General features: G+C 30.6%; 3 protein-coding genes across 7 annotated transcripts; 1 reads left to right on the forward strand and 2 right to left on the reverse strand.

The window, feature by feature from the left end:
• Positions 1–770: 770 nt before the first annotated feature.
• On the reverse strand, positions 771–5,764 carry LOC123294597 (venom allergen 3-like). The gene is made up of 7 exons (XM_044875682.1): positions 5,724–5,764; positions 5,427–5,591; positions 5,270–5,366; positions 4,648–4,777; positions 3,527–3,822; positions 903–1,208; positions 771–823 (listed from the first exon to the last, which is right to left on the reverse strand). Exons 1-7 carry the CDS (start codon positions 5,736–5,738, stop codon positions 771–773), a joined length of 1,062 nt encoding a protein of 353 aa, XP_044731617.1. The 5' UTR covers positions 5,739–5,764.
• Positions 5,765–9,855: 4,091 nt separating this feature from the next.
• Positions 9,856–13,517, forward strand: LOC123291014 (NKAP family protein CG6066). Its single transcript, XM_044871434.1, has 3 exons — positions 9,856–10,210; positions 10,266–10,745; positions 12,485–13,517. The coding sequence occupies exons 1-3, from the start codon at positions 9,957–9,959 to the stop codon at positions 12,654–12,656; spliced, it is 906 nt and encodes a 301-aa protein (XP_044727369.1). The 5' UTR covers positions 9,856–9,956; the 3' UTR covers positions 12,657–13,517.
• Positions 13,518–13,596: 79 nt separating this feature from the next.
• On the reverse strand, positions 13,597–17,593 carry LOC123291028 (rhodanese domain-containing protein CG4456-like). 5 transcript variants are annotated; one of them, XM_044871451.1, is made up of 5 exons: positions 17,099–17,240; positions 16,924–17,044; positions 14,796–15,002; positions 14,573–14,735; positions 13,597–13,755 (listed from the first exon to the last, which is right to left on the reverse strand). In XM_044871451.1, the coding sequence occupies exons 2-5, from the start codon at positions 17,015–17,017 to the stop codon at positions 13,665–13,667; spliced, it is 555 nt and encodes a 184-aa protein (XP_044727386.1). In that variant the 5' UTR covers positions 17,018–17,044; positions 17,099–17,240; the 3' UTR covers positions 13,597–13,664. The 5 variants fall into 5 exon arrangements, with proteins under 5 accessions (XP_044727386.1, XP_044727389.1, XP_044727390.1 ...); XM_044871454.1 differs by lacking the exons at positions 16,924–17,044; positions 17,099–17,240 and adding an exon at positions 17,524–17,593; XM_044871455.1 differs by lacking the exon at positions 16,924–17,044 and having other exon boundaries at positions 17,099–17,172.
• Between the last annotated feature and the right edge of the window lie 844 nt (positions 17,594–18,437).

The raw sequence follows: 18,437 nt of genomic DNA on the forward strand, positions 1-18,437 counted from the left end.
GATTTTGTTTCAAATTCTGGTACTTTATTAAAAATTCTAAAATTTACTTATTTTCTTCACTTGCAAGCTAATCGAATACGAAAATGATCTCAACTGAAACATCGGTTAGAAAGTAAATAATGAATAAAAATACTCAAAAAACACCAAAAAAATTCTAAAAATGTCTAGAATCTACTTTCTTGGTTTTTCTTAAGCACCCAATGCAAAAATCGTAGGTAAAAGTCGCTATTATTTTTTATCATTAGACGGGAATCGCATACATCCTTCGTAATTGAGTAAAACATTTATCCTCTAAACTAGGAAAGTTTCATTTTTTTAAATGGAAACCACATTTTTGAGGTGGAAGCTGGTTCGAAAAAATTCGTAGAGAAAAGTTTGGTAAACTCGCCAAAAGGACCCTTTCTGTCCCACGGTCTAATACATATAAGCCAGTCTCCGCAGTTATGCATTGGCTATAAACTAACAGTTTTTGTGTATCCAACGACTTAAAATACGTAATTAGTCTATCACTAAAGTTGGCTTAGGCTGTATTCAAAAAGTCCATGCAAAAAGTTCAAAAATTATTGATGAGCAAATCAAGTTCAGAGATAGTCAGACTCACTTCTGTATATTAAATGTAATGTAAATATGAGGCAGACAGACATTTAAATTCTAGTTAGAAGTTTATTTTTATATACAACCCACATTATGGCTCATCAAACAAATCACGGTTAGGCAAACATTGGCTCGGCTCGCCAGTGAATATTGGGCCTTTATATTCATTGACTCTATTAAATAATACACAAACTAATATTCGTAAATACTTTAATAATTCTTAAATAATCTACAAAATAGATTATAACAACATAATAGTATTATCAAACAGCAAATATTAATTTTAGAAATATTGGCACGGCTAATACCAAGCAAATTATTCTTCATATCTTTATATTGTTGACTACTACGAGGAGATTGATTACAACGACATTTCCCATTCTTCCATTTACCTTTCCGTGTTATTGTCACAATCGAACCAATTGGAGGACGATCACTTTGTTCCGTCGTTTCGTTCAAACGTTTATTGAATAATGAACGAAGTTGATGCCAACATTTAACTCTACTTGTATTTGCAGCAACGGGGGATGAATTTTCACCATCTATTCGCCATTTATAAAAGTTTAAGTCGTATTTTTTATAATTATTGGAAATTGATTTATTGCTCTCAGCATCTGCAACAAAAAAAGTTTTTGTAATTCTCCAGGGAAATCATTCCAAACATGGCTTAAAAATAGGCAGGCTTATACTACTTCCATAGATCTTTACAATCTATCATTTTTCGACTAACCCATCAAGGATTTGTTTGTATCCCTTTCTAGCAAAATAAAATTTGGTAAGTTCTTATCGCAAACATAATCTATGACGTCAAATACTATGTCCTATATCTGTCTAATATCTGCCTAATTAGTACTTTAAAATGCTTTTATCTTCCGTATTTCTTAGCCGATTTTAATTTTAATTTAATTTTTTTCCACCTGTTAGACGATATCGGTTTTCACATTTTGTTAAGAAATGCAAAAAAAAAATCAATATTCCCTAGTAGGCTACAAGCCGTTTGTAGCTTGGCAAGTAATAGGTTCACCTGAAAACTTCTCGTACGATTCTGGTAAATAATAAATATTTAAACGAATCTTTGTAAATAATTTAATAATTCTCAATAAATGTATAAAATAGATAACAATAACATAATAGTATCAAATAGCAAATATTAATTTAAAAAATATTAGCACGATTAAAACTATTTCTCTTTCTACTACGATGACACAGATCAGAATTACGTTTGCCATTTTGTCATTCCCCATATCTTATTTCTGGTCTACCCGATGGTACAAACGGTAGGTTTCGGTACAAACGTTTTTTGGATAATGAGTGAAGATAATTCAAGCATTTAGCTACCCTTTTATTCGCAGCATTAGTGGATAAACTAAAATCTACACGTAAAATTTTGGACCAGATTTTAAAATATCTGAAACAGAAATAGTTTTATTAAATTAAAAATAAACTGAAATGAAGAATGGGCCATGTTATTATTCCAGGAAAATTACTCCGAAGATATAAGCAATTTATAACAAACATAGGAGTATGGCTTGAAAATCATAACGCGGACTTGAACTTTTTAACTATTTCAATTGCCATGCTTTTTTGCAAATATACTTCCTGTGCATACACCATATAAAAATATTGGGAAGTGATTAAGGCTGTTGTCCTATGGGCAGAGTGTCAGAAAATTCTAAAGTTTTGTATACTTATCTAATTATCTTAAAGATCATTAACATGAAGAGTAAGTATTGGAGAGGTGGTGTTTTCAGATAGTTTCTAATTCTACAAAAATCAGCGTTCGGTAGAATTTTTAAAATGTCTTTTTCCATCGGAGTAATTTCAGTGGATAAACTACAATGACCCACCCCAGTATATCGCGAGCTACTACAAAAAAAACATTGTCTCAAAAGATAGTTTACAGAGTATTCAAAGGCATAAGAGCGATGGTGGAAGTTTTTGCGGAATTGATGAACTAATCAAGAAAATTACAATCGAGATTAGCGATATGTGTAGGTACCTACTCATTTCTTATTTTTAACTTTTTGTACAAAGCTGTTTTTTAAGAAATAATTAGTTACATTTTTAATCCCCATACAGTATTTATTTATTTTGTGAAATAAGGTCGATATTTTCATTTTAGGCTCTTAATTTTTAGGCGTGGTCTCGTCCATTAGTTATTGTCGATAATTATGTAGTAGCTCTTTATTCTTTCGATATATTTACCTTTTCAAACTTTGTGCCATATACGGTGTTGTTTTAACAAAATCACTACTTTTTTTTAAAATGAAACTATTAATTGAATAATTTATTTATGAAAAAGTTTGGTGCATAGCAAGATGTACTTTCACGTTAAATTAACAAAATTATTAAAATGGAAATAAGTGTAAAATTATTACTATCAACAATTGTATAAAAACATTAATAGCACGTGAAGCTCCCGACTTAGAACTTCTTTCACTATGTTCACCCCATAGATACGTTTTTTCTTGTCTTTCTACAAAGCAAATTATTTCAAAAATTAAATATTTAGTACAGTTAAAGATGTTAAAAATAAAGAAAAATGAAATAAACCGCTCGCATTTTGCTAAAACCTCATTGAATGTGTTTCTTAGGTGTCAAATATCATTAGCAACGCATAAGTTAGTGGCGCAAATGTTTCTATTTGTTAATAAACAATAAATTGTTAATTTAATGGAACGATTAATGTTAAAATTGACTTACAAAATTAATAAATAGGCAACTTGAATTACATATACGTTATACACGTAAATAGTTTTCAATTATTTGACAAACACTTAACATTTACAACATACAAGTTGCCTAATTAATAATATTGTCTCAGAAACTTTTACCATTTAATAATAAAATACCAGAATCTGAAATTGTGTCAGATCTACAATTCTAGATTAAAAGATTATACAAATATTAATTTATTCCTAAGGTTTATTACCAAATGCACCAGGGAATTCTGTGTCGAAACATAATCCTTTATCTTTTTTACAGGACCAATTGTATGGACAATTTGCACATGGTTCACCAACAGTATACAAATCTTCTTCTACTTCATATATTGGTCCATAATTACATATAAATCTTTTTATGTAGCCCAATTTAATTGCCGATGCATTCGCGAGCCTTACTTTTCCCGGGAATAGAATTTCAGCACAGCCAACAAATTCAAGATATGAATATACGATTTGATTAAAATGTAAAGTTGAAGTTTCATTACCATTTGCTTTTAACCTACTACATGCAACAATTATTCTTAAAATTTGCATAACTTTTTAAATGGACTTTTTTCCTGAGATATATTTAAAAACTATATGTAAGCGCCAGTAGAGGGTGCAAAGTAGAGATCAAAAATCTGTATTTAATCAATTGCTAGTCATTACTTACTGTCCTGACTAGACGTTATTACTTTTAATATATAATATCTGGATGACCGAGCTTTGCTCGGTATTCTTAAAAAGACACAAATTTTATCACCAATAGAAGACCGTTTTAAATGTCTCCACACAAATACCAATTTGAATGTCCCGGTAATGTATTTTATTTCATATCGTATAACTACGATATACACCAATAGATGTCAGGAAGAGTTATAATTTGCATTGTATTTCATTAACTACGATATACACCAATAGATGTCAGGAAGAGTCATATTTTGCGATGTATGTTTCAGTTTTTCATGAAAAAACGAATAAAACGACGTTTTTTTTAAAATGAAACCTTGTTAGATCGACTTATCGCCCCAAAAAACCCCTACATACTCATTTTCATGAAAATCGTTGGAGCCATTTCTAAGATCGTTGATATATATATATATATATATATATATATATATATACAAGAATTGCTCGTTTAAATATATAAGATAAGATAAGATAAGATTTGTAATTTAATTTTTTTATAACACAAATGATCAAAAAATTAAAGATAAATAATGGGTGTATCCATAGAAATACAATAAGTGCTCTTGAAAATTTGAATATAAGCTATAAAATTCCAGTCTTATCAATACTTAAGTATTATAAAATTTTAAAAACTATTATATTAACTTTTCGTACATACTTTTTCTCGTCTATAGTGAAATTAAAATTCCATATTTCATTGAACCACTGAAAAATCATAGTCTCAAATGTTGCAGTTGGGGGCGTTACAGAAAATACTGTATGAATATTTTGACCAACATCAAATCTTTCTACATACAAAAAAAAAACATGAGTTAGCATTCAAAGTTTAGAAAAAACATCAAGGCATAATTCTATTTCAACGAGAATTCCCTTTACGCGGCTTGCGGAGGTGAGCGAACTGGTAGAAATCGGCACGCAAGAATGTGAGGTATGCTGCGTGTGTTCGATTAAATTCTATTGAATAACAAAATTCTAGAACAATGGAATTGAAAAATCATATAAGTCCCTAAGTAAATCAAAGTACCATGTAGAAAACACCTATGAATTAAATTGAATGTCGTAGTAAACATGATGTCATTAATTTGAGTAGACGGAAAAGAGAACTGCATTGATGGCGGGATCCCACGACCCCAACTTTTTTTTTTATGTATATCTTCGCTCTGATAACTGTTTGGAGTAATATTCTTTTTTGAGTAATAGTGAATGTTCCACGAAATGGTTGACATTCATTTTTAACCCACAAAATTTTCTCTTAAGATATTACCGCAGATATTACTTACCAACAAAACGACATTCATCATGTTGATAGGGTTCCTCATACGGAACACATTGTAACGCCCACTGTTCCGCAATGGATTCCAATTCATCATCCCATTTCTAAAGTTTAAAATTAATTTTAGGACTCTTTTCAACTTAAAATAATTTAAAATATATTACAATTTCACGCATATTACTAGCAGTTGGTAAAAATTGTTTATTTTTTGCTTGTGCTTTGCCTAAAGCAACATCACTTCGTAATGTATTATGTACTTCAACAATTGTGTTACGATCTGAAGTCTTTAATTTTGTTAGTTTATAATCTTTGCAATTCTTCGATGGCTCCTAGAATTGAAGTTAAAATTAAGATATAGTAAAAAAATCATATAAAACTTTTTCGTCAATCTGAACGTGGAACAAATTTTGGGTTTTCAGATTATCGAGGCCATACTGCAATTAAAAAATTTGTATACTAACTTTATAAATACACATTGTGTGACGGCCGTCACAAAATTCACAATAATCAAATGATAAACTATTAGTAAATAATAATAAATATTGCAATAAAAATAAAATACAAAATACACCGAACATTATGGCCATAAATATATTATTTTGATCGATTATTGTAAGATCCAGAGATCAAGTAGGTAATTTTATGTAATTAATAAGGTAACTACAGTTTAATTATATTATTCGCTCCGAGCGTGAATTTCGTTTCCATGACAACGATACACTACTTTAATTATAGAATTAATGGATGCATATATAATTGTGTGGATTGCATTGAAAACTTACATTTAAAATTTAATATTCTTGTTTCACAAATTTAAATAAATAATTACGATAATTAACATTTGAAAAATAATATTTGTACAATTTGATTTCTTATTTTCACAATTTTTAATGCATTAAGTTTAATTAATTAGTGTTTTTCAATCATTTTAATTTGACAGTTTCTATATCATTAACATGTAAATAATTGCAAATTAGTCATAACAGCCCACTTTATCTCCAAAATTTTTCACTTAAAGCGCTGGCATCGATTTTATTATCCCTACCATGACTACGCACACAACGAATAGGTACCTATTGATAACTGGGAGATGCTTAACCTGATGCAACCATGTTGCAACTCGCCAACTGGCGATAATAATTCGTACTAATTAAAATCAGAACTAGACCCAAATTTAGTAGCTACAATTTCGACTACCAGATTGCAATACTTGTACCATTTTTTAAGGCCTATATAGTCACTGATATTCAACATTGTCTATACAGGGTATTTCAACAATGACCTTTATGATTTGTTTATTTAAATAATAAATACAACTATTAATTGAATAATTTATTTTTGAGAAAGTATAAATTATTATAACAAATGTAAAATAATTGTTATTAACAATATTATATAAAAATTAATTACAATATTGGAAGCTCCAGATTTCTTGGCTCTTACTCTTACCTCCTCTGTACATACGCAATCATCGCCATCCCTCATTTCACTTCTAAGTGCAAGTCTTTCCATTTTCGATATCATGTGATATTCCATCCTTTGATTTTCCAATATTTCAACTTTATAATTCAATAATAAAAGATATTAAATGTATTATAGAGCCCGTTCAAATTGAAACGTAACCGACCAAGACAAAGCGTCCGACTGATATAGAGTATATTCGACCAGAAATTTCTAAACATAATACCTAAGTATACCAAATATTTTTTTAATTGCTAGATTGTAAATTGGCTGCAAAATATGTGTTTATTAAGCAAAAATCGATCGATCTTTAAACTGTGCCGGAATACTTATAAAATTTATTTCTTAGTCTCGTCTATCATAAGTATTACAGTTCGTTCAAACCAAAGTGGCACCGAACAAGAGAGAGTGTAGATGTGAGTGCACATGCACATACATCATACACTCTTTCTTGCTCAGTGCCACTTTGGTTCCAACAAACTCTAATTATAACGATCTTGGAAAAGTTATGCTACATTAAACAAAAATGTAATTCAAATTGCCTATAAAATAAGTATATAATCTTGGCAGATGCATTAAATGAATATCAAGAAAATAAACGCAATTATAATGGACTCAATGTGGGACGAAAACTAAAATGTTCCTCTATCTAGATCAGAAAACTTCCAAAAGTGACGTAATACATCGCCCATAAAAAAATTATATATTAAATTTTTACTTAATCTATTGCTTCGCTTGGATTTCGAATGGATGTTAGACCAGTTTTTGTTCGTATAATCATCAAACGCTTTTGGTGGTTTATAACTGCATATTAAAAATTGTGTGGTTTTCAAGTTTCTGCTTACTAGAGCCAGCTTCACGCAACCTATATACTCTATTGTGGTATGAATTATTTGTAAGAATTTCCATGAACGAATATTTTTCCAGCTTTGTCCAGAGTTACTACAAGATAGAATAGTCAAGAATATTATAGATACAGGTTAAAATTCATTAGAATATTCTAGCTCCATTTATGATGTTAATTTGGCATTGAGCGCTGCTGATGCTCGAAGTTCCTGGATCTGTGTTTGAATTTCTTATTTTTAAAAGAATGCCTTAAAGTCATTCAAAATTTAATTTTCTAAGGTTATTTTTTCACCTGTGTTCAATTGACTTGTTGTTTGTGGTAGTAGAGTTATTTATTGGAATTGCTATAGTTGCAATATCTTCAATACCATAAGACTTATCTGGAAGCAAAAACCCCAAGACCCATTAACTTATGTCCCTTGGTCTATAATTATTAAGGGGATATAACTTGTGTGCTCGAATACGAGGAATTTAACGAATCTTTAATATATTTCGAAAAGGTGGGATCGCGGTTTCTACATTTGCTATAAGGGTTACTATAAATGAATACCACGAAAAATGATAAATATGATCCCAAATTAGTGGGTTTCAAAAAAAGCTCATTCAAATACGATAAAATTTGGCCAAAATATCTAAAATATTAATTTTTTAACTATATGACGTCATAAAAATCCAAAAAATTTGATTTTGCTCTACCCCACGCAAGGTTTATCCAGTTTGGATCAATCAAGTATGTAATTCTGCTAATTTTGGGCCATACTTTTCAAATATTTTGTCAAATTTGACGAATCTTCAATATATTTCAAAATGCGGTATCGTGGTTTCCACATTTGGTATACAGTCTAATATAAACGTGCTTATAAAGATGAAAAATGATTTATTAATTGTTCTTACCAATCGCACAATTATAATCTGGAAGTTTTAAAAATGATTCTGTATTATTTACAATGCATTGTAAAGCCCACAACTCAGAAATATATTGAAGTGGCTCAGCCCATTTCTAAAAAATTATCCAATACATAACTTTGTTCAGATAAATTACTTAAGGTAGTTCCTCCGCGACCGTCCAGTCAAAAAGTTTTGGACTAATACTATCATTCAGTGCATTAACTTGCTATGACTATTATACATATACCATATATTATTTTGACAAGACTGTAGTTCCTCACTACTGATTCTAGTATACATATAAGCACACACACTATGACATATGCCTTTAACATTAGTCTTCATATCTTTTCCACAAAAATCATCGCTAAAACGAGTTATTTATTTAAGTTTTTTATCGAAACTATATGGTAAATAATTTTTATTTTTATTTATATATTTTCTAAATATAGTATTCTACATTATATTAGTTTTTCATAGAGATGGTGGACGTCATTCATTGGTAAATAAATATAATATTTGTAAATTTGTGTATTTTTATACACTTCTCCCATGTACACGTACAAATTGCGTCACTTTTAATTGCTAATATCTCATGTATGGCATGGTAAATCATCTTCTAATTTTAACAGCAAGTGTATTATGAATTAAATATTTTATATTCTGAGTTTTGAGAAATTCTTGGAATATCACTTTCGTGTAGGTACTACCTTAACATTCTTTTTTATCAATATTTACCATTTCGATCGTATTACTTGCAGCAGGTAAATGTGTTGAATTTTTGTTTAAACATTTATCTAACGCAATATCATTCCGGAAATCATTATGAAATTGTAATATTTGTATTCGATCATAATATGTTAACTGTGTGAGTACAAAGAATTCTGGCTATAAATAAAATTTTAACTTTTTAAATTTGAAGAACTTCAAAATTGAAATTGCATGGTATTGAAATTCCCATACTTCAAAAAAGTCTAATTTCGTCTTATTCTCATCATACATCCCATAACTTCTTTGTATAGAAATCAAAATAATGAAAGGGAAAAATTGTATAAACATTTTGTTAATGAGTTATTAGAAGGATCAAGTACGTGAGAATTTTTGGAGTTTATTATATTTTGTTGCATTTAAAAGGGTCAAACAAGTGTAAGGAACCTGAGTTAATTTTGCTCTTTGGGTATCGAAAAAAAAGCTGGAATCTTTGGAAAGCCTTAAAGTAAAATAAGTTTTTGTATCGATTTCTTAGATTTGTTGTAAACAGTTGTTTTAAAATGTTTAAAAATATTTATATCTTGTTAATAAAACGTTTAAAGTTCTAATATTTTATAAAGTTTTCAATTTTTAAATTATTTTTAAAATTACCGCCATTCTGGCATTACAAACTTGGACAGCCATATTTTTATTGACAGCTGATGTCAAAAAGAGGGTTATAAACAAAAACGATATGTAATGTAATAAAATAAATTTATTTAATAAAACTGTTGAAACATATTAATAAAATGTCTCAACGTTCTTCACATTCATTATCAAAATCTCGTGAATCTCAATCTCAAGAAAGATGGAGTCACGATAAATATTCAAAACATAATAGTGGTGGTTACAGTCGTCATGAAAGGGAGGAAAGTCGACATCGTGGAAAAAATCATAATCGTCAACCCCAAGAAGATGTTATGGATGCACGTCGTCAAGAAAGAGAACGTATTGGTTTAATTGGCGTTCCACAAATTTGGGAAAAATCACCAGCTAAAGAAACGTATGTTACTTAATGCAATGTCCAAAGTAAAATTAAACAATTTTCATTATTATAGATCCGAAGATGAATTATTCGAAGATATAAAAAAGAAAATCGAAGCACAACACAAAAAGGATCGTAAACGCAAGAAAAAAGATAAAAAGGAGAAGAAAAAGAGCAAAAAACACAAAAAAGATAAGAAATCGTCAAAGAAATCAAAGAAAAAAAAGAAGAAAGTTAGTGATTCTGATGATTCGTCTTCATCATCTGAAGAAGAAACATGGGTTGAGAAAACAGAAAAGACTGTTAGTCTTAAGAAAAAAGTGGATAATTCAAGTTCTAGTGATAGTGACGATGAAGTTGTTGGACCTGAACAGAAAGCTCATGCAACATTAACGCCCAAAGATTATGGTAAAGCTTTATTGCCTGGTGAAGGTGCCGCTATGGCAGCATATGTAGCCGAGGGTAAACGTATTCCACGGCGTGGTGAAATTGGTTTAACATCTGATGAAATCGCATCTTATGAATCTGTTGGTTACGTTATGAGTGGAAGCAGGTATTTACTAAAAATTTTTGTCTTTTAGTTTTTGCACTCCAAACTTGAAAAAGTGACTAAATAATATAAATATTATCGAAGATAATAAATGAGAACTCTAGGATATTTCGAAATAAATCGTGCAGTCCGCCACCAAATTAGCAAATAGTAACATTCATAATAAGAGTAATCACGAAAAGCTAATTCTTACTGATGATGACTACTTGGTAGTCGAAATACGTATTTATAAAATACAAAAAACTGATCTAGGAAATTGGGGCAAAAATCGATATTTATGACTAAATAATGATTAAAGGTGTCATTTGATGATGTTTAACGCCTTTTTTCTCGACTTAGGCGCATTGTTTCGAAATGCAATTCCAGCTAATGAAATGTAGTGAAATAAGTAAAATTTTGCGACTTAATAAACCAGATTACACAGGTCTGCGACTAAAAAACTGCATAGGATTTTTTTTACATTTTCTTATAGATTTTGACCTCCTAAAAATAGGAAAAATATTCAAAACATTCTATCACATAGATTTTCATAGATATTAGTAACAACATAAACTAGTCTTAAAGTAGTATTATTGCACAACGAAAATAAATTAGCTTCGCTTCCAATGGGGTATTCTGTGCATATGGAAGAAAAGTAACTGTAATAATTTGGCCATTATCCTGGAAAGAATCAAATATTAGGACCATTAATGGATGGTTTGTGGGGATTTTTAAGTCAACAGGCAGCTGACGATGCTCTTGGGTCAGCAGGCAGGCTATACTACCCTTGCTTCTTATGTTTATGGGATAGTAGATATGGAAGAGCCAGAGAACAGCATTGGACTAAAAGTGATTGGCCACCCCGAGAAACTTTAAAATCTGGAGAGAAAAATGTTATCAATACTACTTTGCTGTCGCCAGAAAAAGTTTTGTTACCACCTCTCCATATCAAATTGGGGTTGATGAAACAATTTGTAAAACCCCTGGAAGAGGGTGGAGACTGTTTTAAATATCTATGTACAAAATTCCCGAAGCTGTCAGAAGCAAAGTTGAAAGAGGGGGGTTTTCACTGGCCCCGACATCAGAAGGCTTTTAGCCGGCACACTCTTTGTGGAAAGTATGAATGAGAAGGAAAAATAAGCTTGTGTATCGTTCAAGGATGTAGTGTGAAAGTTTTTGAGAAATACTAAGGATCCTGACTACAAAACCATTGTTCAACTAGCAGCATACGAAGCTCAAGGCTGCAAGATAAGCCTGCAGATCCATTTTTGCACTCCTACATAGACTTTTTTCCTGAAAACCTGGGAGCTTACAGTGAAGAAAAGGGGGAGCGGTTTCACCAGGATGTCCGCGATATCGAGAGACGGTACCAAGGAAGATGGGATGTGACTATGCTTGCAGGCTACTGAATAATTTTTAATAAACGAGTGCTTTTACAAATTTTTTGTTTTTGAATTTACAAAAAAACCTTACGTGATAGAAAAAAATGGTCATCATTTCTGAAATCAGCGCATTCTAAAACATATAATTTAGTAAAAATATCTCATGCAGCTGACAAAAAATTTTTTTTTGCAGACCTGTGTTATTTTACCAGAACCTCTTTTGCAAATGAGACTATTTATCATGTTGCGTAGTTAAAGGTTTTTTCTCAATTTTCCAAAATTTCTAATAATTTCACTTAACTATGACCTCATTTTTTAATATTTTTAATTCCAGTCTGTCGATTAATCTTTAATTTATCTTAAAAAAACTTTTCTTTATAGACATCGTCGTATGGAAGCTGTGCGTTTACGTAAAGAAAATCAAATTTATTCAGCGGATGAAAAACGTGCGTTGGCAATGTTCAGTAAAGAAGAACGTCAAAAACGTGAAAATCTTATATTGGGACAATTCCGTGAAATGGTTAATTCAAAATTAGCTGATAAAAATAAATAAGTTTAATATCAGACAAAAACGATAAGTTATTTTAAACCCCCAATATAAAAGCAGACTGTCACCATTTTGTGAACCCTTCGATTGTGACATTGTTGCAGGTTGTTTCAAAATGAAGTAACTAATTCGAAGGCGGCTATTTATTTATATATTTGACAGTCATCTTCAGAGTACAAAATGCATGAAACAGATCTCTCATTTCATAGAACTAAGGCCAGGCGTAGTATTTTAGTCATTTCAGAGCGGCTGCAAATTTAAGCGAATGTTGCTTAAAGGTCGTGTCTTCCTCTACGAAATTTAAATGGCATTAAAACTAACATCTCGCTTAGTATCTGAAATAACTATCAATTTCTACGCGTGGCCCCAGACCCAAAGAAAGCTAATTTGTAATTTTGAAAAAATTTTAAATTGCGATTCGGTGTTGTTACGGACAGAATGTCTAAAAACTACTCGAATAAAAAAATTCCAAATCTTTTGGTATTTTCAGTCGATTAATTTTTTGACCTTTCATATGAAAAAAGGGGCCCGCCATTTAGAGAACATTTTTCCCAATTAGGGTTGCCACCCCTCTACATTTGATCGGGAGACTTCCAGAATTGTTTAATCTCTCCCGGCATCAATATAAATTCTCCAGAGTTCAGAAAAAAAATTTTGATAGTTTCATATTCAGGTAAATTCAACAATTCTGAGTAGCTTTTATATCGAACAATATTATAATCCGGTGGTATGATTAGATTAATTCCCCGATTCTTGGATTATTATCTACCGACTTCCCGCAATTTTTAAGTGGCAATCCTATGTCCAGACGTTTTTGTGTCGTGGCACGCGCATTTTAAAAATTTTTGTAAGGTAATAAATAAATACCAGAATTATGTAAATAAAAATTGTTTCATTGAAAATATGAATTACAATGTGTTTTCTTTTTTCTTTTAAATAAACAACATTAACTGTATACGCTTTTTATTAATAACAAAACTCGTAATATTGAACAAATTAAGAGATATATATGCCCTATTGGGCAGCTGAGCTTGCACCCTCCTTTTCTTCCTTTTTATTCGTTTGTGCATCCCAATCTAACCAACTTCCACCGTAATAAGCCACGCTGAAAAAATATAAAAACACATTACACAGATAAATACATTTGTTTTATATTATAAGACACCTACTATACAGGGTGATCCAAGTTATAAAAGCAGAATTTCATAAATAAATTATCTCTAGCGCCACTGACTATTGCAAATAAAGGGTGACCCAATTTCAGTTTCCATTTACTAACGCTCAAAGCAAATTGTTCACTTGTTCTACAGAAATAACAATTCTGTAAGAACTGTGTGTAGACTTTTACGGAAAGATTGTGATCAATTTAATCGCCCTAGGGAGCAAACAATTCTCATCTTTTTGCAAAAGTTCGAGGAAACTGTAAGCATTGGAGAAAGAGTTAATCCTGTGTCCATCGTAGGTGCGTTCAGCCAAGAATAAGTCATTTGATTCCTTTTTATGGGAATTAAGAGTTGCGTTTATAAAAACAAACCTGTGAAATATTGGAGCAGCTACCTAGAAGCTAAAATCCGCCAAAGTTATGGCCGAAAAAAAACTTCGAAATTTTCAACAAAACATAGAAAATAATTTCAAACAAATAAACTTCTGCAGAAGAGCCAGAAGCATACTTCGGAATGCATGTTATCGGCGAAAGTTATTAGAAGTTACCCTGGAAAACCCACACTTACATTGATAAAGCAGCATTTTACGTAGCCACATTTTGAAACGCGATGCTCAGTATAAGTTTATTAACTAGTTAAGTCCAAAAAGAAACTATGCCAAAAATCAGCTTTGAATGCAATTTTGCGGGAAAAAATTCTTTATTCATAGGCTTTTTTTTGTAGATCGAAAAATTTTAATAAAAAACTATGTTAACTTACTCTTTAAATCCTAATTTAGCAGCTAACTGCGCAGCCATATTTGCTCGTTTACCAGATCGACAGGAGAACACAATATACGCTAACGGTGATGGTTTATCACGACCATATTTCTTCAAAAAACTCTCCGGTGATAACTGTGTTAACGCCAATTGTATTTCACTTACTGTAAAATGAAAAGAAAACAATAGTTTCTAAACGAAAATTAAAATAATGAAAACCATACATGGAATGTTTACTGAATTAGGAATAGATCCGGTTTCACGAATTTCATCACGTTCTCGTACATCAATCAAGAATTGATTTGCCCCATCAATTTTTTTTACATCTTCATATCCAACTGATGGAGGATCTTGTGAATATTCTTGAGAAGCCATTCTTATAGAATTGGTGTAGTTCGTATACCTGAATGGCTGTTTAACTTTTTCGCAACCTAAAAAAGTTACATATTTTAAATCGATAACGATTTTTTTTGAATAATCACCATAGCAAATAATTATATACAGATAAGCATACTTATAATAAAAATAATTAATTAATCGATATAAAGCCGATTTCACACTATCAATAGGTTTTAAAATTAAAAAAAATTGTAAAATGTAAAAGACCAGGCGTAGTATTTGACAGTCATTTCAAGCTGAAAATTTTTAGGAATATTTTGATTGGAGGACAATTAGAGTTGTGTAGTGAATACTTTTTGAAATATTAAGAATCCATAGACGGCGGGACTGCACCCTTTTTGTTAAATAATTAATGCATACTTAAAACATCGAGAGAGGGTTCCATTTGGCGAGTCTACCATACTATCTACAATTTTTTTCGAAAGTGCTCCGTTTTCGAATGAGCATGATAACAACATATTGGAAAAAAAACAGCAGGGAATTTTTCGGACACTATGACCACTTGATAAAATTAATAATTGTTATTTTGCGCTTTTTTCACAAGCTTTGTGGAAAAAGTGATGTGGGAGAAATGAAAAACTGGAAACTAAATATCGATGGAAATGAGTCTAAATTTGTTACTCGCGCGTTTTTGGGACCGCTGAACTAAAATATCACAACGAAAATGTCCTCGAGGTACTTGGTGCCCAAAGAGGACGAAAGTTGTACTCCCAGCGACGAAATATGTTAAGTATTCTCGTAAAACTCCAGAAGAAGAGGTGCATACTGCCCAGCCTGGGCACCAGGTACCTCGGGGCCATTTTCATTGTGATATTCGAGTTCAGCGGCTCCAAATACCCCGAGTAACAAAATAAGACTCATTTTCATCGATATTTAGTTTCCAGTTTTTTATTTCTCCCTCATCACCTTTGTTCACAATGTTTGTAAACGCTCTCAAACAACCGACAGTTGACCGACCCGTTTTTAGTACTTAAAGCCATACAAGGACTAATAACTTCTATACTCAGTTCAGCTATCCAAACCAGCTCAATTAGAAAAATCATCTTGGAAATACATTATAGTAAAGTAAAAATAATTTTGAGGACGCAAATGTAGACCAATTTCAAATCGCGGTACCAAAGAAATGGTCAAAATTATAGTGTTGTTCTGATTTCTTTTGCAAAATTTTTTTCGTTAATAATTAAAAATACAGTACTATGCAGAAAAAGCCAACTTTACGCAAGAGTAATATTATTCAGATTAAGTATAATGTAGCAAAAAGCTTTTATTTAATTTGAGAAGTTGTAAAAATTGCAAAATATGACTGCTATTTTGCAGTAACATCACCTAATTCAAAGACCTTGAAATTTTAATTTAATTGCGCACAATTTTCATGCAATTTACAAAACTTCAAATTTAATGCAAGCGTTTTAGCGATATATCAAATCTAGGGTTGGGGTACGGCACTGCGTGGTTCCTTCAAATCCTAGACACTTCAAGGACTCCAAAATTTACCCTGATTTAGTAGTCCGAAACTCTTTTGATTACTAAGTTAAATGCAATTAGGAATCAAGTAAAGAAAACCCAACAGCAAGCTATAGTCAAAATTTCCAGGTCTAAAATTAGATTTCAACCCATCCCTAAATGATGCAACTGTTATATAATTTTCGTAATAATTTTTTACGCATTAATAAAATTACCCAATGTGTACAAAATCCCAAAAACACAAACATAAAATTAATCCGACAATTCGAAAAAAAAAACATTAAAAACATTTATTTATCAGGCAAAACATTAAAATAAAAAACGAATATCCCAATTAATTATAATGTAAAAGAAAAATTACTTTTTTAGTTTGCTCCATAATGTCAAAATCGTCAACACATTTTGAACAAATTATTACTAAAATTATTATCTACAAAAATAAACTAAAATCGTGCAATTTAAGAAAAGAAAATAAATAGATTTTTATACTTATGCAAACGCACGGTGCTGAAACAATTTTTCTTTTTGCTATTGTGGTCCATGTAAGAGGAATTAATTTTCGAAATATGGTATGACGAGACATTTTGCTCACTGACTAAAGCGTTTTTGACTGGACCAAAAAAAATTTTTACAAAAATATTTTAAAATTACGGATAAATAATACCTGTTCAATGCCTGGAAACGAACGATTGTCAATAATCTAATTTAAAATTGACAGTACGTAAATTTATATCAGAAATTCTATATGAAATAGATATATATTTTATAATTGAGCAAATAAGGATGAGGTTAATGCGTTTTTGTTTATTTAATTCAGATGCACTGTGTGTACCGGTTAATAAGGTTATCCTTTTCTATTTTGAACGACTTCTTTGTGGCATTGAAGATGACAGATCAAATAAACGAAAATGCCTTCATTATTGGTGAACTTGTAATTTTCAAATCCAAATTTTATATTTTCTAAACACCTGTTTACCTCATTTTTCACATTTTCTAAACATCTATTTAACTCATTTTTTAAACATTTCTTTGAAATAAAAACTATATTAAATTCTTGAAATTCTTCTCTAATAAATTTAAATAACTTACTTATTCCTTGGAATGCGCTATCCAAGAACATCAAAAATATTATATGCCAAATCATTATTAATCACTGTTAAAATTTAAAAAAAATTTTTCCAGTAATGCCAGAATACTATTTCTATATTTTATAATGATCTTGATCTTGATCTGACCCCTTCTTTATTCTTTTTTACGGAAAATTTTCTAATTTTTACAGTGGCGGATTGGATACAAGCTGAGGGGTTATAATTTAACCGATTGATAAATGATAACGAACCTGTTAGTCTTAATTGAAAATACTGAAAAAAGGTCCACTTTCTGTTCTGATTAGTACGAATTATTATCGCCAGTTGGTGGGGCTTATATGATTTTAATTTTAATATTTTTATTGGGTTTTAAAAAAGGTAAATACACGTATTGCCATCTACATTAATCCTGTTTTAATTAGTTCGAACTATTATCGACAGCTAGTTAGTTGCAACTCATATTTGTCCCAAATTTTTTGAATATAAAATTTAATACGTGTTACTCGTTGATACTGAAGCTTTATATATTGGATGAAAGAATTGTTTAATTCGGTCCAGTAGTTTTTGAGTTCCTCCATTACAAAGAAACAAACAAAAATTTGAAAGTTCGCTCTTTATAATAGTAGAGTAGAATTAACTTAAATCAAAAGCTTCTAAAAGGTAAATCCGCCACTAATTACAGGACTTAAAATTTCGGCAAATGTATTTAGCTTTTTAAAAATTAAAAAAAGTTATTAAGATATTGATCATTTTTTGTTCCAATTTTATAAGTATTCCAGGACAAAGTAGATGTATTTAAACAGTTAACTTTGTTAGTTGTTATCGTCATTTGTTTTTATTTAGTAACCACGTGGTATATAGTTTAATATTCTGTGAACACACTGTATAATATATGAATAAAGAGGAATAACTCCG

The sequence above is a fragment of the Chrysoperla carnea genome, chromosome 1 (assembly GCF_905475395.1).
Source record: "Chrysoperla carnea chromosome 1, inChrCarn1.1, whole genome shotgun sequence".
Classification (NCBI taxonomy): Eukaryota; Metazoa; Arthropoda; class Insecta; order Neuroptera; family Chrysopidae; genus Chrysoperla; species Chrysoperla carnea.